Consider the following 27,699-nt stretch of genomic DNA (forward strand, 5'->3'; position numbering starts at 1 on the left):
GGACGGGAAACAGGTGCAGTGCGTTTGGTCACTCTCCTGCTTGGTGCCCTCTGAGCTTCCTGGATCTGTGGTTTGGTGTCTGACATTAGTTTGGGCGAAACTGGTCATTATTGCTTTAGATATTGCTTCTTTTCCTTTTGTTTTTCTCCTGGTGTTTGTATCGCGTATATGTTCCACCTTTCACGGTTGTCCCACAGGCTTTGGATATTCTGTTCCGGTTCTTTGTCCTGCCTTCAAGCCCAGAGATCCTTCCCTCAGCCCTGTCCATCCCATACTGATGAGCCTGCCATAGGCCTTCTTCATTTCTAACAGTGCTTTTGATCTCTAGCATTTGTGATTCTTTTTTAGAATTTCCATCCCTCTGAGTTTTGAGTGTAGAAGAGTCCTCTCTCAATTGTAAGGTATGAAAATTGAGCTCTGGAAAGTTAAATGGCTTGTCAACATTTATTTACTATTTAATGGCAGAAGCCCATTGAGAAGCCCAAGTGGGCAGAAGCCCAAATGAGAATCCTATCTGTTCGACTCTCGTACTTTTTCTACTACCCGTGTTGAAGCTGGTGCTGCAGACAAGCGTTGTAAGTTGTGGGCCGTCCTCCAGCTGATACTCACGTCACTACTTATGCAGCACAATCCCTAGTTTCCCTGGGAGACTTATTGCTTTCATGCACCTTGGAATCATTTAATACCAGGCCTCTTTCACTTAATTTGAACATGTGGTATTATTAGTGGATACTGCCTTGGTGATTGAGAATCATGTTCTGTTTAGTTAATGACATTCAGAGAAACCTGTATTGGAGAAAAGCCTTAACAGGTGAAACCCAACCTGACTCAAAGCCTGGGTACAGCTCTGGATTTATCCTTTAAGGCAGTCTGTGGTTTCATCAGAACTATGATGAAAAGAACACCGGCTTCAGAGTTAGACAAAGTGGTTTTGAATTCTGGATCTGTCAGGTTAAAAGCTTTGTGATGACAGACAAGTTACTATTAATCTTTCTGAGCCTTGTTTTCTTGTCTGTAGAGATATGTTAATTATAGGATTGTTGGGAGGATGAAGTGAAAAAGTATAAACCAATATTTAACTGATTCTTCTCAGACCTATATTTTTTCACATTTTAAAATCTCTGATGTCACAGGGCGCCTGGGTGACTCAGTTGGCTAAGCATCCCACTCTTGATTTCGGCTCAGATCATGATCTCACAGTTTGTGGGATTGAGCCCCGCATAAGGCTCTGTGCTGTCAGTGTGGAGTCTACTTGGGATTCTCTCTCTCTCTCTCTCTCTCTCTCTCCCTCCCTCCCTCCCTCCCTCCCCCTCCCTCCCTTCCTCCCTCTCCCCCTCTCTCCCCTTCATGTGCATGCACACACACCCACTCTCTCTCTCTCTAAATAAATAAACATTAAAATCAAATAAAGTCTCTCATGTCAGCTTTGTGTTACAATTGATAATGTTTTAGTGTTGTGTCATACCTTGAGAACTTTTTCTTAGGGTTATATGACATAATGGTGCATCTTATAATTCTTGGTGGCAGGCAGCTATCCCACATTAACACAGATGCACAAATCCTAAACAAAATCATAGCATTGAATCTGGCGGCATAGAAAAAAAGGATACTGTGTCATGACTAAGTGAGATGAGGAATGTAAAGTTGGTTTGACATTGAAAAAAATTAATCAGTGTAAATTACCACATTAACAAACTGAGGGAGAAAACCCATCTCATCATCTTCTAAATGTAGAAAAAAAACATTCGATAAAATTCAACGATTCTTGAGAAAAACTCTCAGCTAAATGAAAAATAGAAAGGAACTTCTGCAATTTGATGAAGGATATTTATGAAAAACCTACATCTAACATACTACTTAGTGATTAAATATTGAATGCTTTCCCCTAAGATTGGGATCATGTGAAGGATGCTCACTCTTATCACTTGTATTCAGTATTGTACTGAACGTCCTAGGCAGTGGAGAAGGAAAATAAAGACATAAAAATTGGAAAAGAAAATGTTAACATGTCTTCATTTGGAAATGACATGGTGGTATAATCAGAAAAGCCAAAGTAATCTACAAACTATTGAACTAATAGGTGAATTTAACAAGATTATAGAACACAAGTGATTTGGCTCTAAAAAATAGACAGATTTTTACTTTGTCCAATGTTTTCTTGTGGTATAGATGGTAGTCTTTTGTGATCTTCTGTAACCTAGCTAGAAGTAGAATCAAACTATTGATTTTATTATATATATTTCGTAGTTGTCCACCTTCCTGGATTTTATCCTTACTGTGCAGATTTCTAGCTCATGCTCTTGATTCTTCTAGATATAAAGTCCTATCATCTATAAACAATGATTGCTTTATTTAAGGTCATGAAGTTCATATTATGGTCTTCACAGAAGAGGACAGTATCAGGAGGATATCTAGGAGAATATAAAAGAACACTCTACTAACAATTGCCTAAGGAAATTAGGGTTTACAGGTCTCACACCACACTTGATCTTAGCCAAAAGGCCGAGAAGCGATACAGGTCTCACGCTAGCAGAAATGCGGAAGTAGCTCATCCAGGACAATTGTAGTGATTCAGTGATGCTGCGAGGGAAGCAGGTTTCTTTCTGTATTTCTGCTGTGTCACCACGTCAGCAGGCTGGCCTTTTCTTTTCAGTTACAGTACATCTGCTTCAATCCCAGCCAGCCATGTTTGCATTCTAGGCAAGCAGGAGAGAGAGGGCCAAGGGAAAAGACCAAAAGGCTTGTAGCAAGACTTTATCTTCTTTATTTAGGAAAGCACACCTTGTTTGCATTGCCGCAGAAAAGGCTCGACTATTTTGTTAGTAAAGATGAGGAGGTAAAGGATGTTGGGAAGGCAACTATTGTCGATCACAAGGACTAAGTGATCTGGACTGTGAAAATTGGGGTAATGGGAAGGGCCCTGCCACTAACTTGTGTGTGTACAGTCTCACTGAGTATTGCTGATATTTAACAGTTGGGAGTTTTGTTTTATTTGTTTATGAAAAAAATTATTTTGTAGCTGGTTACTCTAGTGATCTTCCTTACCAGTTCTGATAGGTTTTTAGCTGATTCTCTAAGTTTTATGAATAGCCAATCTATGGAAAGCTCTTGGATTTCTTTTCAAATTCCTTTCTTTTTTCTCTTTTCTTATTAATTACTACTTGTTTTCTGAACTTTGTTTCATTCTTTTCCAGATGATCAAATTGGGTGGTTGCTTTATTTTTGAACAGTAATTCTGTGTTTACAAGCAGGGTAAAATTAAATATGAGACTAGAACCCATTGAAACTTAGAAATGTTTGAGGGCTCAGTAGATTTCATGTCTGAGCTTTTTAATAAAAAGTAGCTATGTGTTTTCTCTTTTAAATAGATGAGATATATGATTGGGCTTCTACTTAACATTTAAGGCAAATGTCATGTTTTTTATTTAGTAAAATTATTAATGGGGAAAGAAAATGTTTTAATATTTCCACAAGCCACAAATCCCCATGGGTTTAAGGATGTTTTCTTTTCTTTTCTTTTTTTTTTTTTGAGAGAGAGAGAGAGAACATGTGTATGTGTATGGGAGTGGAGGAGGGGCAGAGGGAGAAGGAAAGAGAGGTGGAGCTTAATTATCCTCCCTGGGAATGCAGACAAACATAGTGACTTGCTTCTGACAAATAGAATACGGAATGGGGACAGTAACTTTAGGTGGAGAAGCCAGCAGACCCCACCTTAACCAGGTGATCAGGGTTCATTTCCCCATGATAAGTCATGTTGATAGCGTATGTCCCTTGATATGATGTGAGAAGAAGGGCATATCACCTCTGGAGCATCCTCCAAAATCCATAACCTCAGTCTCATGATTAGAAAACATCGGACTGACCCAAACTGAGGGACATTCTACAAAATGCTTGACGAGTACTATTCAAAACTGTCAAGGTCGTGAAAGACCAGGAAAGACTGAGAAACTTTCTCAGACTGGAGGAAACTAAGGAGACATGACAACTAAATGCAGTGAGGCCTCCTGGACTAGATCCTGGAACAGAAAAGGACCTTAAGGGAAAACTGGGGAAATCCATAAAGAAAAAGTCTAGTGAATGGAATTAACTACATGTTAACTTCTTAGTTTTGATCATTGTGCCATGGTGAAGTAACGTGTTAACGAAAGGGGAACCTGAGTCAGGGATGTTTGGGAACCCTCTGTACTACCATTGTTTCTTGAGGTCTCAAATTATTTCAGAATAAAGTTAAAAAGAAAGCAGTTACCACTTTGCATGGTAAAGAAACAAAAAAGGATTTACACCTACCAAAAAACCGCAGAATGACTTCTGATGCTGTTACGTAAACAGATGTCTGTGCTTTTGTGAGCATGATAGACGTGGGTTCCTCTGGTGCTGTGTTCAGGTAATTGAGATGAGGGGACTAGGAAACTTCACTGGGTGGTGGAAGAGTGTCCCAGAGGTATTGGACTTTCAGGGGGAGGATGCATCTGGAGAGGGCAAATACAGCAGCTCATGAACAAGGGAGTGAAAAAAACACTCTCGTATTTTATGTTGTAAAGTATCCTAAATGCAATGAAATTAACAGAGTAAGTATTTTAAGTGAAGGAAAAAATGGAGTGCTGATAAATCCTAGGTATATTAATCCTTTTCTTCAGAAATTTTATTTTTTTATTAAAATTTTTTTTAATGTTTATTTTTGAGAGAGAGAGAGAGAGAGACAGAGTGTGAGTGGGGGAGGGGCAGAGAGAGAGGGAGACAGAATCCAAAGCAGGCTCCAGGCTCTGAGCTATCGGCACGATGCGGGGCTCAAACCCATGAACCATGAGATCATGACCTGAGCCAAAGTTGGACACTTAACTAACTGAGCCACTAGGCACCCCAGAAATTTCTTTTTGTTTTAAAGAAAGTAAATTCTATTTATTATTGTTTGTTTAATCATTGAGTGAAGGTGTATTACCTGTTTGTGAACTTTCTCTGCTCTAGAAAAACCTTCAGTCCAGGAGAAGTGCCTCTGAGGGGTTTGGCTGATATATATATATATATATATATATATATATATATATACACACACACACACACACACACACACACACACACATACATATACATACATACACACACACATACATATATATATATATTTTTTTAACATTTATTTATTATTGAGAGACAGAGACAGACCATGAGCAGGGGAGGGGCAGAGAGAGAGGGAGACACAGAATCTGAAGCAGGCTTCAGGCTGTCAGCACAGAGCCCAACGCGGGGCTCGAACTCACGAACCACAAGATCATGACCTGAGCCGAAGTCAGATGCTTAACCTACTGAGCCACCCAGGCGCCCCAGTTGATGTTCTTTTCACGTAACTCTTGTGTTTATAAACATAGAGAGTAAGCAAAAGAAAAAACAAAAGTAGTCCTGCCGACAGTAATTGTCAACTAGAAATCAGGATGCTTGGGTTATCATTTGACATCACCGCTGAGTTTTTAGCTGTCAGGTAGAGACGACCTGAGCCTGTCTCTGCTGCCTCCAGGATGTGACACGGTTGTCCAGGAAGGGCCCCCTGCTCCAGCGCTGTCACCTCTCCTGTAAGGCAGTGAGGGAAAGAACCCGTGTAACCCTGAGCGTGCTGCCCAGGAGGCTTGGGAAAGGCAGGAACGCGCGTGGGGTCCATTTTGTCGCACCAAACAAACGAAAAGGAGATAGTGAGCCTTTGGTCCGTGTGTTTGGAAGGACTTGGAATCCCTTTGGCAGTTCTGAGATTCATCTTCAGACACAGCTTTGAGAAATTAATGTGTGGGGCGTGAAAATACCTTGCAGCCCTTCACCAGAAAGGAACGGTTCCATCGACCTTAGCGTGCTGAGAGAATCTCCCGTGGCTCAGATCTCTTGAAATGTCCTGCGTGCTCAGAGGCAGACGTGCTTTCGCACCTTTAACGGTACGGCTGTTCCTTCAGCTTTTTGAGGGAGAAGGTGAATGCTTTCTTTAATGTTTGGGTTCTCTGAGCTTCTTGAGTCTATGTGTTGTTGTTTTTCATCCATTTTGGAAAATCATTTAAATGAATACATCTGTTTCCTTGTTTTCCACCCCATCTCCTAGGGCTCCAATAACTGGCATGACAGAACATTCGATACCGTCCTGCAGTTCTTGGATCTCTGTTTTCTTCCACACCTTTTCTTCTGTGCATTTCAGTTTGGATAATTCTCCATTTTCAAGTTCGCTGTTCTTTTCCCCTCCTGTTTCCCATGGGCTGATAAGCTGGTTGAAGGAATTCTTCATTTATACTACATTTTTACTTCTGGCCTTTCATTTGGTCATTTTTGTATAGTTTCCGTCTCTCTATTGAATATTCCCGTGTGTTGATGCAAGTTGTCTCCCTTCTTCCCCAGATTCTGTAACATATTAATTGTAATTATCTTAAAGTTCTTGTGTAATAATTCCACAACAGCTTGGTCATCTTTGGTCTGGTTCTATTGGCAGCTTTATATCATGACAGTGGATTGTTTTCTGATAAATTTTGATTGGAGGATGGATACTGTGTAGTAAAAACACCCTAAAGTAGATGTCATATTCAGAAATGGGCACGAGGCTGACGGGCCTAGTGTGTAACAGGCCGCGTTTGGGTTTTCTGCTGCCTGGCTCACCTTCACACACCTGGACTTCAGATGTTGCCGGTGGCCAGCCGCTGCCTTGTTCTCAGTGTGGGCCAGTGTACTGAGGTTTTCCTCAGAGTTAGCCTCACCCTCTGCTTTGAGCAGGCCCTGCCTGCCTGTGCCCTCAGCGACGGACTCCCGTTGCTTGTATGTGGTGCTGGGCTAACGGTGGGGACGGTGGGATTCTCCCTTCTCCCGGTCCAGTGGTAGTCTTGAGCAGACACGTTTGCCGGGGTGTTAGAGGTGGGGCTTCTCAGGTTCTGCTCCTCCTCCCTTTGGAAGCCCTATTTTCTTCCATACCTGGGAGAGGTCTCGGGTTAGAGAGAGTTTCCTACCCCTCCCGTGGGGGCCGAGGCTTCTGCTTTGCCCTCTCCCTCAGTGGTGGTCTGGAGGGAGCTGAAAGGGTTCCTACCCAGCCCCGGTGGCTGGCTGCCTTTCCACACCTGCCCCACAACTAGTACGTCTGTGATTGTATCTTGAGTATGGGAGGGCTTCCTGCTCCTCCCCCAGCCCTTTAAGGCTTTGCTTTGGATGAAAAGAAGTCCAGGAAATGGGCAGAGTGTGTGCCTGTGTGCCACTGGGGCGGCCTCTCTTTGATTTCCTTCCCGGCCGCAGTCCTTCTCAGGAACATCCAGCAGGAAAGAGCTTGCAAGGGATTGCTGACTCCCCTTGTGCCTAGAGCTTCCCAGCAGTCCTGCTAGCCGACACTTTTTAAGAATTCGTTAATACTTTAGCTGTTTTCTTTGGTGGCTTTTACTGCAGCATCTCTACCTTCTGTGATCTTCCGAAGCTGGAATAATTTGTCCCATCTTTCCTAGAGAAGCTTGTCACCCTTTGAAATCCGAATTCCCTGATTGCCTTATGACCACAGCCCTCTGACGGGCCTAAAACAAGTTAGGATGTTGGTGGGTTATTGGTTGTGTTTTCTCATTGTTATGGTGGAGTCTGTGTTCTTGTGGCTTTCTACCTCTTAAACGGAAGCAAATACTTTATGTTGTGAGCACCCACTAGATTGGGGGCAGGGGAATAGAGCAGTATCCGGACAAGTTCTGATCCATAGGTACCTGCTGTTGTTGGGTGTTTGGACAGCATTATCACTTGGAATTTGGGACAGAAGCATAACCGGCTGATTTGTTGTTTGTTTTGTGTGCGTGTGGTTTTCATCAGAAAACTCCAGTATACTAGAACGAAGCCATCAACATGGGTCACATTCTGGAGGTTCTGATGAAAAGGACCGTTCAGAGTTGGCTGGTTACTGAGAAGGCACTGAGAGCCATTGTTATACTTTTGGGGTGAAGATGCTCTTGGACCACTTTGGGGTAATTGAGGGGTTCTACATAAACCTCGCACAGTTAGCTATCCCGACCACTCCTAGGTAGCAAACTTACATGGCATAGTTTTTAAAAAAAAATTTTTTTTTAATGTTTATTTATTTTTGAGAGAGAGCATGAGCCGGCGAGGGGGAGAGGTAGAGAGAGGGAGACACAGAATCCGAAGCAGGCTCCAGGCACTGAGCTGTCAGCGCAGAGCCTGATGCGAGGCACGAACTCACAAACTGTGAGATCATGACCTGAGCTGAAGTCGGTCATTTAACTGAGCTACCCAGGCGCCCCTACATGGCATAGTTTTAAACACTGTTTATCTCCCTCGTGGTCTATACCTAGTCTATATAGTCTATACTAAGCATAATGTGTGGGACACTGTTAGTCCTGTTTCTGCCTTGATGTCCCAGCTAGGAATGGATTTGCCTTCTTTTCCCTCAAATCCACATCCCCCATGTCTCACCTTTTAAAATTCTGTATACAAGATGTGATCATTCTTATTAAACGATGGCTTGGCACTTACAAGGTTTGGAGATTTCCATGAGGTACCTGTAGTCCCCATGCTGCCTTGGGCCTCTGAGGGTTGGTGCCAGGTGGGTTCAGTCTTCCGGCAAGTGTGTGCCTGCCTCCTCTTTGACAGGAGGAGGCACCGTGCCGAAGGTGGGGACTTCATGGTGAGCAAAGCCGGATGTGTTCCCTCTCTCCCAGTTTCTGGAGAAGGACTGTCTTCTTCCTTGGAAGCTTGGAGGTTAAGCTAGAAGGGATGTGTTAATGGCTGTACTTTTCAGTACAAAGTTCTGTCACTCCCATGTGATGTGTTTTTATTATTTCTGACTCTCTGATATGTTGGATTTCTTCACTGCCTTCAAGAATTGAGATGAGTGGAGTGTGACACTGGGGTCCCGTTCTGTCACTCCTCTTCCCCTCCCCGCGTTCTCACTCCAAAACGGTGTGGAATGTATTCTAATGTAAGTGACAAAGACCCTGAGGGAACAGGACGGGTGGGAGTGTTGAGGACAGAGCCAACGGTTTCCAATTGTCTGTTCTGCACTAGTACCCAGTGAGGAGCTTTGTAAACATCATCGAATCCTTACGGCTTCCTGACCTAGGTGGTATGCTTTCTGTCTTACGGATGCAGAAAAACCGGAGGTTAAGTAACTTGAATTGTGCTCATAGCCATAGCTTTTCAACAGTGCTGCACTGGCTTCCTTTAAACACTGGTTATTGCTCATCCTGGTGGCTTTATGTTACTGAAAATCAAAGCAATTAATCACATTTAGCTGATGTATAAACCGAGGTAGCAATTTTAATTTGATACTTATGATAGTTTTAAGTGGGCCCAATTCCAGATCTGTAGGAACTTTGTAATTCTCAGGATTGGAAGTGTCGTAAGAACTTTATAGTTCTTATGCTTTGAAATCTGCATGTTTTATAAAATTACGGAGGCATATGTATAATGAAGAAAGGTTAGATGCTTTGTCCGAGATTATGTTGGTATGACCAGTGCCTCTGTGACTTAACTCTTCCAACTGTGCAGCTCCCACGGCTTAAGTGACTGAGAAATTTGCATAGATGCTGAAGAGACCCTCATTTAACTTTTCGGGTAGTGATAAATGTGGCCCCTGTTTTGGGGGAAAAAAGGAAACCAAAACATAATAAGCATTTGCTTACTGAATGGGAGCATTGCCAGCATAGCCGAAAACTCCTTCCCCTCTGCTGACAAGTGGCTGATACTGAGTCCTGGAGGGGCCATAAATTACAATGCCTTCTAAATACTACAAGGTGTTACCGAGGTCCTGCAGAAATAATTAAGCCTGAGAAGTTCACTTATCCTCAGGCTGAGACACTTGAGCTATGATTATGTGCAAAGCTTGCTTCCTTTCCGAGTGAACTACAATTTGGTGGACAGGACGAGATGATTTGAGACATCTTAAATTAGAAGCTTTGTCCTATGGTTGTGCCTTTGGCTGGTGTGCTAGATGGATTTGTTACCGATCATTGTTTCCTATAAATCCCAAAGGCTACCACCTCCACTGTGATTGAATGGGAACATAAAGCTTTGGAATGCTTACGTTTGAGTGTGGTTTAATTTGAGTGTGATTTAAAATGAAAGAATACATAATGGACTTGTTGGGGTAGAAAAGGAGGTGAATATTTAAGATGTGTGTGTTTTTGTGTGGGCTCATGCTTCTTAGTGAATTTTCACACCTTTCAGTTTCTTGAGAAAGGATCGTCTCCTAAAACTTAGTGTGGCTGGTACTCCTTATACTCTAGAACAGGGTGGGAAAAGTCCTGGGCTTGAGTTGTGACTCTACCACTTAACATCTTTGGATCTTGGTTTCCTCACATAGAAGAGGAAACTGCCACAGATAAGTGACATGCTGGTTATAAACAGCAAATGAGATCATGCCTACCAAAGTGCTTTGCAGCAGGTCAGACATCCTCACACCTACAAGGAACTCATAGTCTAGCTGGGGAGAGAAAAGCTATCATCTGAAATAACAGGAAGACCATTCTAGAATAGAATATGGCAGAAACAATCTGTAAGGTAACGGCTATAAGTGCTGTGGGATTTCATGGTAAGGAGAGATTGTTGGTGTTTGGGGTGATCAGTGAAGGTTTCCCTGATGGAACCCTGATGGATTCTTTCAGGTCTCATAAAATGTAAATATTTTGACTGGATGATGGGCAGGACAGCAGTAACATGACTAAGCAGGAATGAAATTGGAGTGAGTAGGGTATATCTAAGAAGCAGTGGCAGGCAGCCAGCCAGCCACGAGGCTTACCCAGATGGCAGACTACAGGACAGCATAAGCCAGGTGCCCTTGGTAGCTAAACCTGTGTCAGCTTTTCTTTGAGTAACAGAAATTCTCTTTGTGAGGCTTTGCTTCATTCTTATACTTAGTGGAGAGAGTAGTCATCATATACTTTCCTTAATTATTGGAGCACTTACTGGGAAACAGAACAAAAGTCAGCAGGTGTAGACTAGAAAGTATCTTTTTCTTCTACCTGTTTTAGTTGTATTTCGAATTTCTCTTGTCCCATTTTCAGATGTCCCCTCTCTTGCAGAACTCCTCATGGCCTCTGATTCCGAGTGGAATCACAAGTCTGAATGAAGCTGGACGGGTCACGTAGACCAGCGTCTTGCTTTCTTGGGGACTGAACTCTGCTTGGACGAGAAAACTGTCTTCTTTCAAAGAGCCACATTGGGCTGTGACACAGTAGCTAGTATTAGAGTAACCCTCCTCCTAGGAAAAGAAAAAGAAGTATCAAAGCTTATTAAAATAGATAGAGCAACAGTTGAGAGGCATTGGAGAGCCATCAGCACAGTCAGTTCTTGAGGGACTGTGGCTCCTGGAGGAAGGGACTCACGCTGGGCGGCATGTTCCCTTGAGCTTTGTCCCTGAGAGCACTTTCTAATTCACAGTCTGTACATCTGGAGTCTGAGCAGAAAGCAGCAGCCCCCTAGGGCCGAGAGGTTGGAATTAGGGGTACCCCAAAGTGTCGGGGACATGAAGGACAAAATCCCTGGAAGACGGGAACCGCAGGAAGTAAGCAAAAATTGGGCATGTGGCCTTTTCTTGAAGTGTTTGCCAACTCCTGAGGTGAGCAGAGCAAGACTGTAAGAATCCCTGCAGAAAGAAGCATCTGGGAGCCTGACAAGCTGTGCAAACATCCCAGCCGCCATATATAGTACTGGTGAGATGGAGCTTGGTATCCCAGGCTGCCAAGATACAGGGGACCTGGTGGACACTCCAGGCTTTACTTGAAGGCCCCAAAGGGCCCCGCTACAAGAGAAAGGGAAAGCCAAGAAAAGTTAGCCCTAACAAAAGGTGAAGTCACCCACTGATAGGATTAAAGTGGGCTGACTGCCTTCGCTGTGCCCTCCAGAAGAAATGTTACACTCTTAGGAGGAAGATAATTTGGTACATCCAGAACCGCTACAGTTTTTAATACAGAATGTTTGGTGTCCAATAAAAAATTAAGAGGTACATTGGAAATGGAAACCAGATGACCAAAACGAAGAGTAAATACAGATAGTTGAAAGAGACCCACAGGTGATTCAGATGTTGGGGTTACCAATCAGGAACTATGCTCAATAAAATAAGAGAATTGCAACAAAGATATGAAATCTACTTTTTAAAAAGTCAAATGGAAATTCTGTAACTGAAAAACATATGAACTAAATGGAGAAGTGAATATATGGGTATGATAGCAGTATACACACACACACACACACACAGGACAGAGGATTATTAGACCAGGAGAAAAATTAGCAGAAAATACCCAGATTGCAGCACAGAAAAGAGAATAAGAAACTTATGGGGCATGGTGAAGACATTTCTGTCCATGTATCTGGAGTCCTAGAAGAGAGTGATAGAACCAATATTTAAAGAAATATTGGCTAAGGTTTTTCTAAAACTAGTGAAAGACATCACACCACAGGGTGAAGAAGCTCTAACCTCAGTGGGGTTAATACCATGAGCCACACCTAGGTACATCATAGGCGAACTATTGTAAGCTGAAGACAGAGGACAAAGTTTTGAAATAACACATGCTCTCAGACTATAGTGCAATCAAAGTAGAAGTCAGTAACAGAAAGATAAATAGAAAATCCCAAAATGTTTGGAGATTAAACGGTATACTTCTAAAAAGTTCATTTTTTTTTTTACCTAAACTATAATGAAAATGACATACAATTTTGTAGGATGCATTTAAAATAATGCGTAGAGGTACATTTATAGCTTTAAATGCATATATTAGAAATGCATAGAAAGAAAGATTAAAATCAGCAATCTAGGGGCGCCTGGGTGGCGCAGTCGGTTGAGCGTCCGACTTCAGCCAGGTCACGATCTCACGGTCTGTGAGTTCGAGCCCCACGTCGGGCTCTGGGCTGATGGCTCAGAGCCTGGAGCCTCTTTCCGATTCTGTGTCTCCCTCTCTCTCTGCCCCTCCCCCGTTCATGCTCTGTCTCTCTCTGTCCCAAAAATAAATAAACGTTAAAAAAAAAAAAAAAAAAAAAATCAGCAATCTAAACTTCAATCTCAAGCTAAATGCAGGGCACCTGGGTGGCTCAGCCGGTTAAGCATCTGACTTCGTCTCTGGTCATGATCTCGCAGTCCGTGAGTTCAAGCCCCGCATCGGGCTCTTCTCTGACAGCTCGGAGCCTGGAGCCAGCTTCTGATTCTGTGTCTCCCTCTCTCTCTGTGCCCCTCCCCTGCTCATGCTTGTGCTCTCTTTCTCTCTCTCTCAAAAATAAATATTTTAGGGGCGCCTGGGTGGCTCAGTTGGTTGAGCATCCGACTTCAGCTCAGGTCATGATCTCACAGCTCGTGAGTTCAAGCCCCGCGTCAGGCTCTGTGCTGACAGCTCAGAGCCTGGAGCCTGCTTCAGATTCTGTGTCTCCCTCTCTCTCTGTGCCCCTCCCCTGCTCATGCTTGTGCTCTCTTTCTCTCTCTCTCAAAAATAAATATTTTAGGGGTGCCTGGGTGGCTCAGTTGGTTGAGCATCCGACTTCAGCTCAGGTCATGATCTCACAGCTCGTGAGTTCAAGCCCCGCGTCAGGCTCTGTGCTGACAGCTTGGAGCCTGGAGCCTGCTTCAGATTCTGTGCCTCCCTCTCTCTCTGCCCCAACCCACTTGCATTCTGTCTGTCTCTTAAAAATAAACATTTAACGGGGCGCCTGGGTGGCGCAGTCGGTTAAGCGTCCGACTTCAGCCAGGTCACGATCTCGCGGTCCGTGAGTTCGAGCCCCGCGTCAGGCTCTGGGCAGATGGCTCAGAGCCTGGAGCCTGTTTCCGATTCTGTGTCTCCCTCTCTCTCTGCCCCTCCCCCGTTCATGCTCTGTCTCTCTCTGTCCCAAAAATAAATAAACACTGAAAAAAAAATAAAAAAAAAATAAACATTTTAAAAAAATTAAAAAAAAATAAATATTTTAAAAAATTTAAAAAAGAAGCTAAATGCAAGATGAATTAAAGTCCCCCCAAATAGAAGAAAGGGAATAAAAATAATAGCAGACAAGATAGAAAGATAAGAAAAAAAAAAGTATGATAAAGAAAATCAGCAAAACCAAACATTCATTTTTTGAAGAGATTAATAAAGTTGATAAACCTCTGGTAAGAGGAAATGCAAAGAGAAGACACAGATTATCAACATGAGGAATGAAAAGTGGTATATTACTGCAAATTCTACAACGCATTGAATAGATTTAGTGCAATAAATTTAACAACTTAGATGAACACATTTCTTGAAAAATACTACTTTTGAAGCCGACACTCATTAAAATACACATAATCCTGTGTGGATGAAAGGGGACTAATCATGATTTAAAACCTTCACACACCAAAAAACACCTAGCCCAGATGGCTTTTAGGTGAATTCTTCTAAACCTTTCAAGAAAGAAATAATGCCAACCTTGCATTAAATTTCTCAGAGAATAGAAAAAGAAGGAACACTTTCAACATTTTATGAGGCCAGCATAACCTTGGCAGCAAAATCTGACTTAAATGTTCTAACTGTTGACAAAAGAAATCAGGCACAAGAGAATAAGTACTGTTTTGATTCCATTTGTATGAAGTTCAGTAGCAGGCACAATAGAAATCAGAATAATGATTACTCTCGGATGATTGAGAAAGTGCCTGGGAAGCATGAGGGAATCTTCTGGGGTTGCTGGAATGTTCTATACCTTTATATGGGTAGTAGTTATAAGAGTATGTACATACCTAAAAAAATCATTGAATTGTAAACTTTAAGGTTTGTACACTTTATCTAAAAAAGGACTATAACTTGTTCTGCTATAATGTGTCGCTATCATCGGACATAGTTTCTCTTATATTCAGATTGAACCCAGTGTGCACTTCACTTGCTTACACTGTTTTGACTGTATTTGATAAACTATTCCAGCACTATTCTGCTGCAGCTGGCTTGAACAGCAGGGAACGTTTGCTGTAGGCTCTTTCCCTTTGGGAATAAAGGAATTACCCAGACCCAGAGGTGGCTGTGATGGAGCATCTAGTTCTTCACTCTGTCTCGCTTGCTTACTTAATTCAGTGTTGTTTTCTTTACAGGCACGGTGGTTCTGGGAAGCGTACTTCCAGTCAATTAAAGCCATTGCCCTGGCCACTCTGCAGATCATCAATGACCGCATATATCCGTATGCTGCCCTCTCCTATGAAGAATGGAATGACCCCCCCACTGTGGTGAGTGAATTCCGCTGCTAACCATGTCAGCCATGGTCCAGATGTCAAGATGGGACAAAGAAAGACGTCCTGAGTTTGTAAAGATTATTTAAATTCTAGCTATCTAAGATGAGGCTGTGCTTGGGGTCTGACAAAGTCAGCTTAATTCTGAAATGATAACAAAAGTCAAAAATACAGAAGCAGCAGCTTCCAGTTTGTTTTCAATGTGGTTAGGAAGACGGTGTGCTTATTTATTGCAGAGGTAAATGGGGAGGCCTGGCTGTTGTTGGAAATCAAACGCTTCCTGATGACTTTTGCAGTTGTAGTGCGTAGAACTCTTGAAAAGATTCTATAGGCAGCGTAATAATAATAGCTTATATTTTGAATGCTTAGTCTCTGCCAGGGACAGTGCTAAGTGCTTTGCATGGATGATTTCAATCAGCACTGCCATCACTGTGTGAAGAAAATAATCAGCAAAAGCGATCTAGAGACATTATGGATTGCCACAGTCAAAACTTGCTCACGATTGTCCTTTCAAAAGACTGTACCAATTAATACTTCTACCGACAACATTTTGGTTATTTGGGCTCTCCCTGCCTTCCGTAACCCTGAATGCTTGAATCTGTGCTCATCTGCTAGGTAAAAAATGATCTTACATGTGTGTATTTTTCAAGTGGAAGGTTGATATCTCTGTTAGTTTCTCCCAGAATATAAATACAAATCCTGTTTGTATTTTGTTGGTCACATGGAATTTTTAGATTGTTTTAGGCATTTATTCATTCAGTAGGTATTTACTGAGTGCCCACTACCTTCTACCTTCTAAACAGTGTTCTTGGTACTTGAAGTGTATCAGTGAACAAAGCAGAGAAGATCCATGCCTTTGGGGAGTTTACACCGCAATGGGTCTTGCTATCTGGAAGCAAGATTTATCTTTCTAGTTGAATTTTAAAGTTTTCTTTAAAAAATTTTTTTTAAGTGTTTTATTTATTTTTGAGAGAGAGACAGAGACAGAGTATGAGTGGGGAGGGACAGAGAGAGAGGGAGACACAGAATCCAAAGCAGGCTCCAGGCTCTGAGCTGTCAGCGCAGAGCCTGATGCAGGGCTCAAACTCGTGAACCATGAGATTGTGACCTGAGCCGAAGTCGGATGCTGAACCAACTGAGCCACCCAGGCGCCCCAGAATTTTAAAGTTTTCTTTATATCAGTTCTTCACAATTCCTGATTAAATTTTTCTAATTTTACCTTTCTTATTCTCTATAAAGGAATACTTTCTGATATTATAGTTTCTAACTAGTTACCATTGTATAAAGACACATTATTGTTTTTTTATATAAATTTTGTTAAGTATTCTTTTACTGAGTTCTACAATTTTTTCACTTTTATTTAGTTGATTCTCTTGTTTTCTAAATCTGCAATCATATGTGCAAATGCTGACTTTCCCTCTTTTTCCCAATACTTAAACCTTTTATGGTTATTAGTATTTTTTTTTTTTTTTTATCTAAACACGTTGGCTAGTACATTCAGCACAATGCTAATTGATGATCTGAGTGTTAAAAGAGAAACGAGGTGTTATCTAGTCCGAGAAAGGGGGGATATTGGTCCCATGCAGAAGGAACAGCAGATCCAGAGGTTCAGAGGCGCTGGAGAACGTGTGGGTTTAAGGAACTTCTGGTTGGGTCTGCAAGGAGGTCAGTGTGGCAGGACTGGCAGAGGCTCACAAGGGAGAGGCCAAAGACGAAGCCTGGAGAGGGCCCCAGTCACAGAACACCTCAAATGTCTTGGAGGTGTTGGCCTGTTATCTGTGGGTTATTTAAGCTGGGAAGTTAAGTGGGGAGATTGTATTTTGGGTCAATCAGACATCAGTGTGGAGAACGGATCCCTCGCAGTGGGACGGGTTGAGAGCAGAGGCAGGGGCCTATTTAAGGAATCCAGGTGAGAATTAGTAGGGGGCAGTTTGAGGGACCACAGGAAGAACTGGCTATGCTAACTGGCTGGTGAGTGAGAGCAGTTAGGGAGAGTGAGGCATACGGGGTATTTTATCCAGATAGGGAGTGTGGGCACATGGAGGTTGCGGGCAAGCGTGCTACTGGAGTCCAAGCTCAGTCTGACTGCAGGGCCTTCCAGGCTGGCTCCAGCCTGCCTTTCCGGTTTTATTCCCTTCTGTTCCCCTTTAGGGAGTTCTGGGTTTCTGCCAACACAACCTTATCCTTCTTGTGTATGATCCGTGCTTTTCCTTCTTTGTGCCTTTGAGATGCCTTTCTCCACCATTACCTCCAAGTGTCCGTATTTTATCCAAATTTCAGTGACCTGCTCATATACCTCTCCCTCCATTAGGTTTTCCTAGACCCCTTAAATAGAAAGTAATCTTTCCTCCTTGTAACTCTTAGAGCATATTTCTGTATTTCTTTCCTGCCTCTTAACACGCATAGAAGCATAATTTCCCGTAGAGTTTTAAGCTTCTTAACGGAATTTGTGAGTTATCTTGGTATTTCTTGTAATACCTAGGACAAGTTAATTCAGACAGGAGGCCCTTGATGTATAAAGGAGGGAGGGAGGAAAGGAGGGAGATTGGGATCCCAGGACATGAGCCATCTAGGGCTTACTCACATGCTGATGTGACATCCATTGTTTCATTTGGCCTAAACCCTGTTGAGAAGATGGGAAAAGTGATATATTCTTTCCCTTCTATTAAGTGGACATAATGAATGTCACAATGCATAATGACTTGGCTGGGGCCATATAATTGGCAAGTTGCATAAACAAGTGAGAACCCAGGTCTTCTGATGATCTTGAATTCTTAAGGAGTTTTGTAGGTGCCATTGGGCCTCCTCTGGGCTGAAACATTTCTTTCTTTCTTTCTTTCTTTCTTTCTTTCTTTCTTTCTTTCTTTTTTATTATTTAAAAAAAAAATTTTTTTTTCAACGTTTATTTATTTTTGGGACAGAGAGAGACAGAGCATGAATGGGGGAGGGGCAGAGAGAGAGGGAGACACAGAATCGGAAACAGGCTCCAGGCTCCGAGCCATCAGCCCAGAGCCCGACGCGGGGCTCGAACTCACGGACCGCGAGATCGTGACCTGGCTGAAGTCGGACGCTTAACCGACTGCGCCACCCAGGCGCCCCATGGGCTGAAACATTTCTACTATTCCAACTCAATGGCATCAGCTTGAGACGAAGAATATCACCCGGTTCCTCTACAGGAGAATCATACAGGTGGGGTGTCATGACCCAACCAGAAGGTGTGGAAAGAGTGGGACTTTATTTCTGTACTTTTAATCTAAAACTCTAAGAAAAAGTCCAATGAGAATAAATGGTTGGAATTTTGATTCTCTGTTTTTCATAAGACTATTGGGCCAGGGGAAAGTAGTACATGAAAATTTGTAGTTTTGAAATACTTGTGTTTTAATGGAGGACAAAATGGTCATAGTGCTGGACTGTCAATTTGGGAAAGAATGTAAGTATAAAAAGCTTAAATCTGGATATGCAACTGGAAAATATGATCAAATTTTTTTTTTTTTTTACTTCTTAAACAGTTCTTTTTAGGGGAATTTAGTGCTCACCACATTTCTAGGAGCTCAGGTGATGAGAGCCCTGATTTAAAGCAGTGGGTTGTACATTTCTGCATTTTCAGCAAAGGCAACTGACAGGAGGTCTGAGTAGTACTGATTTATTTATAGCTAACTTTTCCCCTCCCCTTTGGAAATATTTAACCTACTCTAGATGTGATTTCTATGAGCCCAACCTGCAGGGGAGTCTCCTGTCTAGATTCCATCAAATTTACAATATCAGACACCACGAGGTGGGAGGAGGTGTGCATCTTGGTCAGTAAATCAAGGGATGGTCTGGTGTTTTCAAAGATACGCTGTCAGGGCCTCCAGCCAGCCATGCACTGAACTTGCTCAGGCCAGAGAGGAAAGAGTGAGAGCAGAGTCCTGTTTTGCCAGATGTTACTGCCTTAGTTTAATGTAAACAACAACAACAACCACCACCACCACCTGTGTGTGTGTGTGTGTGTGTGTGTGTGTGTGTGTGTGTGTGTGTGTGTGAGATAAAGAGAGCGAGGGGTGGCCTTGTAGAAACCAAGTGTTTCTGTCACCAGATGACACATTTGCCACTTTTATCTTTAGCTAGGTAGGAGGTACGTTATATTATCCACGTTGTGCCACACTCTCGAAACTTGAACAAGTTTGACAAAATAATTCTTGAGCATAACTTTAAAGCAGCAGATGTATCTGGTTTGGAGAGATTGGCACTTTGTTTTCATTCTCCTCTTTGGAAGGAATTTCTCACCAAGTTAAGCTTCCTTACGAGAGCACAACAAGTTTTATTTTACCAATAATTTTCCTAGCCCCTCATGGCAAGGCTGACTGTATTTCCCTGCCTTTTTGGTCTTTCCATATGCTTTTTCAATCTTTCTCCCCTTTTTTGCAGATATCAGCAAAACTTTATCATCTCCCCAAATGCTCCACACCTACATCACTTGTAACATTAGTGTCATTTCTGGTCTTGCCTGTGGCAGGCCTCATCCGTACATCTGGGCCTCGCCTGTGGAGTGGAGGGGCGGGGTGGGGGGGTGGTGCTCCTCAGACACCCTCTCCTGCCTTAACTCTGGTTCTTTGCCAAATGTGAGCATGTCTGGCAGACAGAGACCAGCAAGTGAGCATTCCATGTGCTCTGGGGACGCAGTCGGCCAACAACTGTGAATTTTGGGTTTCTGACATGTGTGACCAAAACCATATCCTCTCGGTGACAGTTTTTTAAAAATTCAAAATATTATGGCCCTCAAGTCATGTTCGAGAGTGCAATATTTTCCTAGGTCGTGTTTCTACGACGTGACTTGAAAGACTGTACCTCACCTTTATCAGTAAGTCATAACCTTACTTACCCAGTCCCTTTAGACAGACACTTCGTGTTTTTCAAATTTGCCATCCTAGGAAACGCTAATAGAGAGACTGCAGGTTATCCCCTCTTCCGCACTGGCTCTACTGGCCCTAGAGCAGAAAGGAGAGCTAGCTACAGTCCCATGGCCTTTGACGAAAATTGATGAGAAAAATACGAAAATGACTTCAAATGGATTATTGTATCCAGCATAAGAGTGAGGTTGAAAAACAAGAGCTTTTTCCTGTGAAATCTAGCCAGAGGGGCAACTTAGCTGCGAGCAAGACTTCAGATGAGGATCATGTGCTTGGCTGGACTTCTACGAGCCTCGTGTCCGAGCCTCAGCAAGGGACCGGCAGAGGGGGGTTGTGCATCAGAGTCCTTGATTGGTACTTGTCGCCCTTGAGGAGCAGGAATCAGAGTTGTGGCTAAAAGATGGCAGAGCCTGCCGTCGCCCCGTAAGGCCTTAAGGAGGTGAGTGCAGTCTTTCTCCTAGAAAGCTTCTTCTAAAACACAGACTGCTGCCACTCTAGCCCAAGTGACAGATTGAGTAGGTCTGGGCGGGGTCCTGGAACTTGGCATCTCTAGCAAGTTTCCAGATGGTGTTGATATTGCTAGTCCAGGGACCCCACTTTAATGTGGAGTTGACGCACTGTGTGTGTCCTGACTCACCCACTGGAGAGGAAGGCTCTCCCTGTCCTATCCAGTGCCTCCTCTGGACTCCTTGGGCCTGGATCCGAAGCATCCGGAGACAGTTCAGACTGCATCTATCTCAGCCCCATGAAGTCGTCCGGGCTGGCCGCACTGAGATGTCCAGGCTGCAGCCCCCACTCACCAATGTTGTGGTTGTACGAGCAGTTGAAAATATCACTCCGCTATAAACGCTACCAAGCAGTAAATCCCTCTGCAGGCTGAAGAAGCGCCAGCTCACATGCATGAAACGGAGCTCTGAGTTGAAGAGATATGATGTTAACAGTCTGTTTAACTCTGCTCAGTGCCCTTGAACTTCCAGGTTGTGGAATGTTTCTCTGGAATTTGAAAGCCTACCCTGCCCCCAGGAGGCCTCCTTGGCTTATTCTCCCCCTCCTTCCTCCCACTGCCTAGATAGGGACTAAAGTATGTATGGAATTTAGAAATTTAAGCTCGAATTTTTAAGTACACGTAGGTTTTTTGAAGTCTTGTTTTTAGAGGTATCACATTTGTAGGATCACAGTTGCACAAGGGGTCCAGTACACTACTAGGAATTCAAACCTTCCCGTGTGTAGACTTTGCCACTGAGCTGTTTCGTATCTGTAGTGACTTCCATGGAAACGACCTAGAAAGTCTCAGATCATCAGTAGCCAGGGAATAAAGAAAGCCGAGTTAGGTCTGTGATGGACAGATGCATAAGGTCCCAAGAGCTTAATCTGGGGCGCCAAGCAAAGAACTTGGCCATTGGTCAGGTAAAGATGGGAAAGATGAGGTCACAAGCCGGATCCAGACGGAGAGGACGTGTAAGCAATCTGAAGAGATGAGCCTGGGGATGTGGCTAACATGATTGTGTCAGTTAGGTCTTTTACATGAACACCCTAGATCCTTCCTAATAGAGGCTTGTATACCTGTGGAGCACGCACCTGTATGGCAGCCGCAGTGGTGGTGGTGGGTGAATCGACTCACACCGTTTCCCTGGATGCAGTCCTACCTCCATTGCCTTCGTAGAGTCCATTTTTCTGGCTCTTGCTTTCATGAATCCAAACCTGACTGCTTCTTTACATCACACAGCTGGTAGGAGGGCGGTGACTAGAATGGTTTTTCAGAGTCCGTGGAAGCTTGATCTGACAGCAGATTAAGAACATACTGGGGCGCCTGGGTGGCGCAGTCGGTTAAGCGTCCGACTTCAGCCAGGTCACGATCTCGCAGTCCGTGAGTTCGAGCCCCGCGTCAGGCTCTGGGGCTGATGGCTCAGAGCCTGGAGCCTGTTTCCGATTCTGTGTCTCCCTCTCTCTCTCTGCCCCTCCCCCGTTCATGCTCTGTCTCTCTCTGTCCCAAAAATAAATAAACGTTGAAAAAAAAAATTAAAAAAAAAAAAAAAAAAAAAAAAAAAAAAAAAAAAAGAACATACTGAATGTTTTGGCACGGTCATCCTTGGCACATGTCCTAGCGATCAGTTATTAGCACAGATTCCCTTTCCCCTTTTTGGGGGGCCACTTTAGTTCTCTCTTGATGTCTGCTTAAATGATTCAGCAGCAGAAGTTACCAGGAAACTAGAGTTGCTGGGTATTGTAACATCAGGATAATGATTTTTTTTGTTTTGTTTTCATTTCTACTATCCTTTGGTAGTTACACGCCTCCCAATTAATGAATATTTGAGTGTAATTTCTTAATAAGTGGGTTGTTACAGCTGCAGAGTAGAAAAATTTCCCCATTGCTTGAATGAGAGGTTGATTGTTGATGTTTGGCTTTCTTTTTTTTTTTTTATCTCAACTATATTTCTTTATTTTACTTTTTTTTTTCTTACTTTAAATTCAAGTTAGTTAACATATAGTGTATTATTGGTTTCAGGAGTAGAATTTACTGATTCATCACTTACATATAACACCATTGCCCATTAGGCATTTAGCCCATCCCCCCACCCACCTGCCCTCCAGCAACCCTCAGTTTGTTCTCTGTATTTAAGAGCCTCTTATGGTTTGCCTCCCTGTTTTTGTCTTGTTTTTCCTTCCCTTGCCCTGTGTTCATCTGTTTCTTAAATTCGACATATGAGTGGAATCATATATTTGTCTTCTTTTTTTACTTATTTTGCTTAGCATAATACACTCTAGTGCCATCCACGTTGTTGTAAATGGCAAGATTTCATTCTTTTTGATTACTGAGGGATATTCCATTATACATATTCCATTATACACACATACCATATCGTTATCCATTCATCAGTTGATGGGCATTTGGGCTCTTTCCATGATTTGGCTATTTTTGATGGCACTGCTGTAAATATTGGGGTGCATGTGCCCCTCCGAATCAGCGTTTTTGTATCCTTTGGATAGATGCCTAGTAGTGCAATTGCTGGGACATAGGGTAGTTCTATTTTTAACTTTTTGAGGAGCCTCCATACTGTTTTCCAGAGTGGCTGCACCAGTTTGCACTGCCACCAAGATGTATGGTTTAAAAATCAAAATAGTAAAAAATAAATAAAAACGTTAAAAAAAAAAAAATCAAAATAGTAAAATAAAGCATATAACTAAAATTGAGGCAACTCAGTTTGTCCCAAGGGGCAACTGCTCTCAACTCTCAGCTTTCCTCTGGGATTTAATCTTCCTATCTCCCCCAAAATGCTTACAGTGCTGTTTTTTTTAATTTCTCAATCATAGACATCATATTTTTACTACCTTTGGGTCAGGACTTCGTCTCTTGTTCTCTCCTCTTTCTTTACACATTTCACTTTTCCCATCTTACCACTAGGGCTTTATCACCATTTTTCATTAAAGCAGTATTTATTGTATGCGTTATTAGGACTATATAAATACTGTTTTTAATTTTTTTTTTTAACGTTTATTTATTTTTGAGACAGAGAGAGACAGAGCATGAATGGGGGAGGGTCAGAGAGAGAGGGAGACACAGAATCTAAAACAGGCTCCAGGCTCTGAGCAGTCAGCACAGAGCCCGACGCGGGGCTCGAACTCACGGACCGCGAGATCATGACCTGAGCCGAAGTCGGGCGCTTAACTGACTGAGCCACCCAGGCGCCCCATAAATACTGTTTTTAACTGAACCAAGAGTAAACCATGATTATGCTTTTTTTCGTGTACAACTTTTTATTTTCCAGGGAGTTAATAACTGCCTCTTTTTTTCTCCTCCTAGTTTTATTATTTTTATTTCTTTTTTATTTATTTTTTTATTACATTTATTCATTTTTGAGAGACAAAGAGAGACAGAGCACAAGTGGGGGAGGGGCAGAGAGAGAGGGAGACACAGAATCCCAAGCAGGCTCCAGGCTCAAGGCTGTCAGCACAGAGCCCGATGTGGGGCTTGAACTCAAAAACCGTGAGATCATGACCTGAGCTGAAGCCGGACACTTAACCGACTGAGCCACCCAGGTGCCCCTCCTCTTAGTTTTAATTTTGTTTTTTTTTTCAATGTTTATTTATTTTTGGGACAGAGAGAGACAGAGCACGAATGGGGGAGGGGCAGAGAGAGAGGGAGACACAGAATCGGAAACAGGCTCCAGGCTCCGAGTCATCAGCCCAGAGCCCGACGCGGGGCTCGAACTCACGGACCTCGAGATCGTGACTTGGCTGAAGTCGGACGCTTAACCGACTGCGCCACCCAGGCGCCCCTCTCCTCTTAGTTTTAAATGTTCCTATCACTAATTGATTTTTTACTCAGTTCTCCAACAAAAGAGGAAAATGGTCAAGCATAAAAAAATTTTTCTTACTTTTTTTTTTTTTCTTTCCATTTGTCTCCTTCTTTCTTATTTTCTTTTTTTTTTTCTCTCTCTGCCTTCCTCCCACCCCCTCCCTTTTCTCCTATAGTGATTCATATTAAGCTTCAGTCTGGATTGATTGCTCCTGGAGTTTCCTGTGCAGCAGTCATTCTAAATTTTAAGTTCACTATGATTCTGGGAATTTGTTTTTTCTCTCCTTTGTTGGATTCTTTATTTCCAAGGTCTAACATCTTCCTCTTTTTTTTTTTTTTTTTTTTTTGGTTTATTTTTTCCAACAGTTTCTGGAAGAGGAGAGACCATTGGGAGATAAATTTGCATGTCTGAAAGTGTATTTATTCTATTTCACATTTGATTAATAATTGGACTGGTGTGGACTTCTGGTTGAGGTGGGTTTTCTTCTGAATTTTGAAAGGATGTTTCCATTGTCCTCGAAGTTTCCCATTTTAATTTCAGAAAGTGAGATGTCATTCTAATTCCTGATCCTTTTATGTGACATTTTTATCCTGGGAAATTCTGTGTTCTCCAATTTTATGATATGCCTTGGTATGAGTGGTTTTTTTGTTCAGTGGACACTGATTTGGGCTCTTTTAATTGGAAATTCATGTCCAATTCTGAGAAATTTTTGTTTTGTGTTTTATATGTCCAATTCTTTTCTTCCCATGTTTTCCTCTTTTTTCTCTTTATGGAACTTCTGTTACCTAAATGATGAATGTGTTAGATTGAGCCTTGTTTTCCTTATCATTTCTGTTCTGTTTATCATCTCTTTTTATTTCAAAGATCTTTTTGTTTTAGTTTCTTAGATATTTTCTCAATTTTATCTTCTAACCTTTCTTTTGATTTTTAAAATTTTGTTCGCTTTTAATTTCTAAGTTTTTCTTGATTTCTAATTAATCTTTTTCTGTAGCTTCCTATTGTTACAAGGATACAGTACTTTCTTCTCTGAAGATACTGTGATTTTGTTTGTTTCTTAGCTCCTTGTGTTGTTTGTGTCCTTTGAATTCCTCTTTCAGTTCTTTGTTTTTTTTTTAAATATGAAATTTATTGTCAAATTGGTTTCCGTACAACACCCAGTGCTCATCCCAACAGGTGCCCTACTCGATACCCATCACCCACCCTCCCCTCCCTCCCACCCCCCATCAACCCTCAGATTGTTCTCAGGTTTTAAGAGTCTCTTATGGTTTGGCTCCCTCCCTCTCTAACTTTTTTTTTTCCCTCCCCCCCCCCCCCCACCATGGTCTTCTGTTAAGTTTCTCAGGATCCACATAAGAGTGAAAACATATATAGTATTCCATTGTGTATATAAGCCACAGTTTCTTTATCCATTCATCAGTTGATGGACATTTAGGCTCTTTATAATTTGGCTATTGTTAAAAGTGCTGCTGTAAACATTGGGGTACAAGTGCCCCTATGCATCAGCACTCCTGTATCCCTTGGGTAAATTCCTAGCAGTGCTATTGCTGGGTTATAGGCTAGATCTATTTTTAACTTTTTGAGGAACCTCCACACTGTTTTCCAGAGCAGCTGCACCAGTTTGCATTCCCACCAACAGTGCAAGAGGGTTCCCATTTCTCCACATCCTCTCCAGCATCTATAGTCTCCTGATTTGTTCATTTTAGCCGCTCTGACTGGTGTGAGGTGGTATCTCAGTGTGGTTTTGATTTGTATTTCCCTGATGAGGAGTGACGTTGAGCATCTTTTCATGTGCCTATTGGCCATCTGGATGTCTTCTTTAGAGAAGTGTCTATTCATCTTTTCTGCCCATTTCTTTACTGGATTATTTGTTTTTTGGGTGTGGAGTTTGGTGAGTTCTTTATAGATTTTGGATACTAGCCCTTTGTCCGATAGGTCACTTGCAAATATCTTTTCCCATTCCGTTGGATCCTAAACCAGACAGAGACCCAGCAAAAAAGAACTACAGGCCAATATCCCTGATGAATATGGATGCAAAAATTCTCAATAAAATACTAGCAAATCAAATTCAACAGCACATAAAAAGAATTATTCACCATGATCAAGTGGGATTCATTCCTGGGCTGCAAGGCTGGTTCAACATTCACAAATTAATCAATGTGATACATCACATTAATAAAAGAAAAGAAAAGAACCATATGATCCTGTCAATCGATGCAGAAAAAGCATTTGACAAAATTCAGCATCCTTTCTCAATAAAATCCCTCAAGAAAGTCGGGATAGAAGGGACATACTTAAACATCATAAAAGACATTTATGAAAAGCCCACAGCTAACATCATCCTCAATGGGGAAAAACTGAGAACTTTCCCCCTAAGATCAGGAACACGACAGGGATGTCCACTCTCACCACTGTTGTTTAACATAGTGTTGGAAGTTCTAGCATCAGCAATCAGACAACAAAAGGAAATCAAAGGCATCAAAATTAGCAAAGATGAAGTCAAGCTTTTACTTTTTGCAGATGACATGATATTATACATGGAAAATCCGATAGACTCCACCAAAAGTCTGCTAGAACTGATGCATGAATTCAGCAAAGTTGCAGGATACAAAATCAATGTACAGAAATCAGTTGCATTCTTATACACTAACAATGAAGCAACATAAAGACAAATAAAGAAACTGATCCCATTCACAATTGCACCAGGAATCATAAAATACCTAGGAATAAACCTAACCAAAGATGTACAAGATCTGTATGCTGAAAACTATAGAAAGCTTATGAAGGAAATTGAAGAAGATATAAAAAAATGGAAAAGCATTCCGTGCTCATGGATTGGAAGAATAAATATTGTTAAAATGTCAATACTACCCAAAGCAGTCTACACATTCAATGCAATCCCAATCAAAATTGCACCAGCATTCTTCTCGAAGCTAGAACAAGCAATCCTAAAGTTTGTATGGAACCACAAAAGACCCCAAATAGCCAAAGTAATATTGAAGAAGAAAACCAAAGTGGGAGGCGTCACAATCCCAGACTTTAGCCTCTACTACGAAGCTGTAATCATCAAGACAGCATGGTATTGGCACAAAAATAGACACATAGACCAATGGAATAGATAGAGACTCCAGAATTAGACCCACAAACGTATGGCCAACTAATCTTTGACAAAGCAGGAAAGAATATCCAATGGAAAAAAGACAGTCTTTTTAACAAATGGTGCTGGGAGAACTGGACAGCAACATGCAGAAGAATGAAACTAGACCACTTTCTTACACCATACACAAAAATAAACTCACAAGGGATAAAGGACCTGAATGTGAGACAGGAAACCATCAAAACCCTAGAGGAGAAAGCA

General features: G+C 42.2%; 1 protein-coding gene across 1 annotated transcript in view; it reads left to right on the forward strand.

Moving 5' to 3' along the window:
- Positions 1 to 27,699, forward strand: part of EXT2 (exostosin glycosyltransferase 2) — a 147,365-nt gene that overhangs the window by 56,212 nt on the left and 63,454 nt on the right. Inside the window, exon 8 of the mRNA XM_047878133.1 lies at positions 15,023 to 15,154. Within this exon, the coding sequence (XP_047734089.1) occupies positions 15,023 to 15,154 (132 nt within the window). The remainder of the gene's footprint in view (positions 1 to 15,022; positions 15,155 to 27,699) is intronic.

The sequence above is a fragment of the Prionailurus viverrinus genome, chromosome D1, assembly GCF_022837055.1.
Source record: "Prionailurus viverrinus isolate Anna chromosome D1, UM_Priviv_1.0, whole genome shotgun sequence".
NCBI lineage: Eukaryota > Metazoa > Chordata > Mammalia > Carnivora > Felidae > Prionailurus > Prionailurus viverrinus.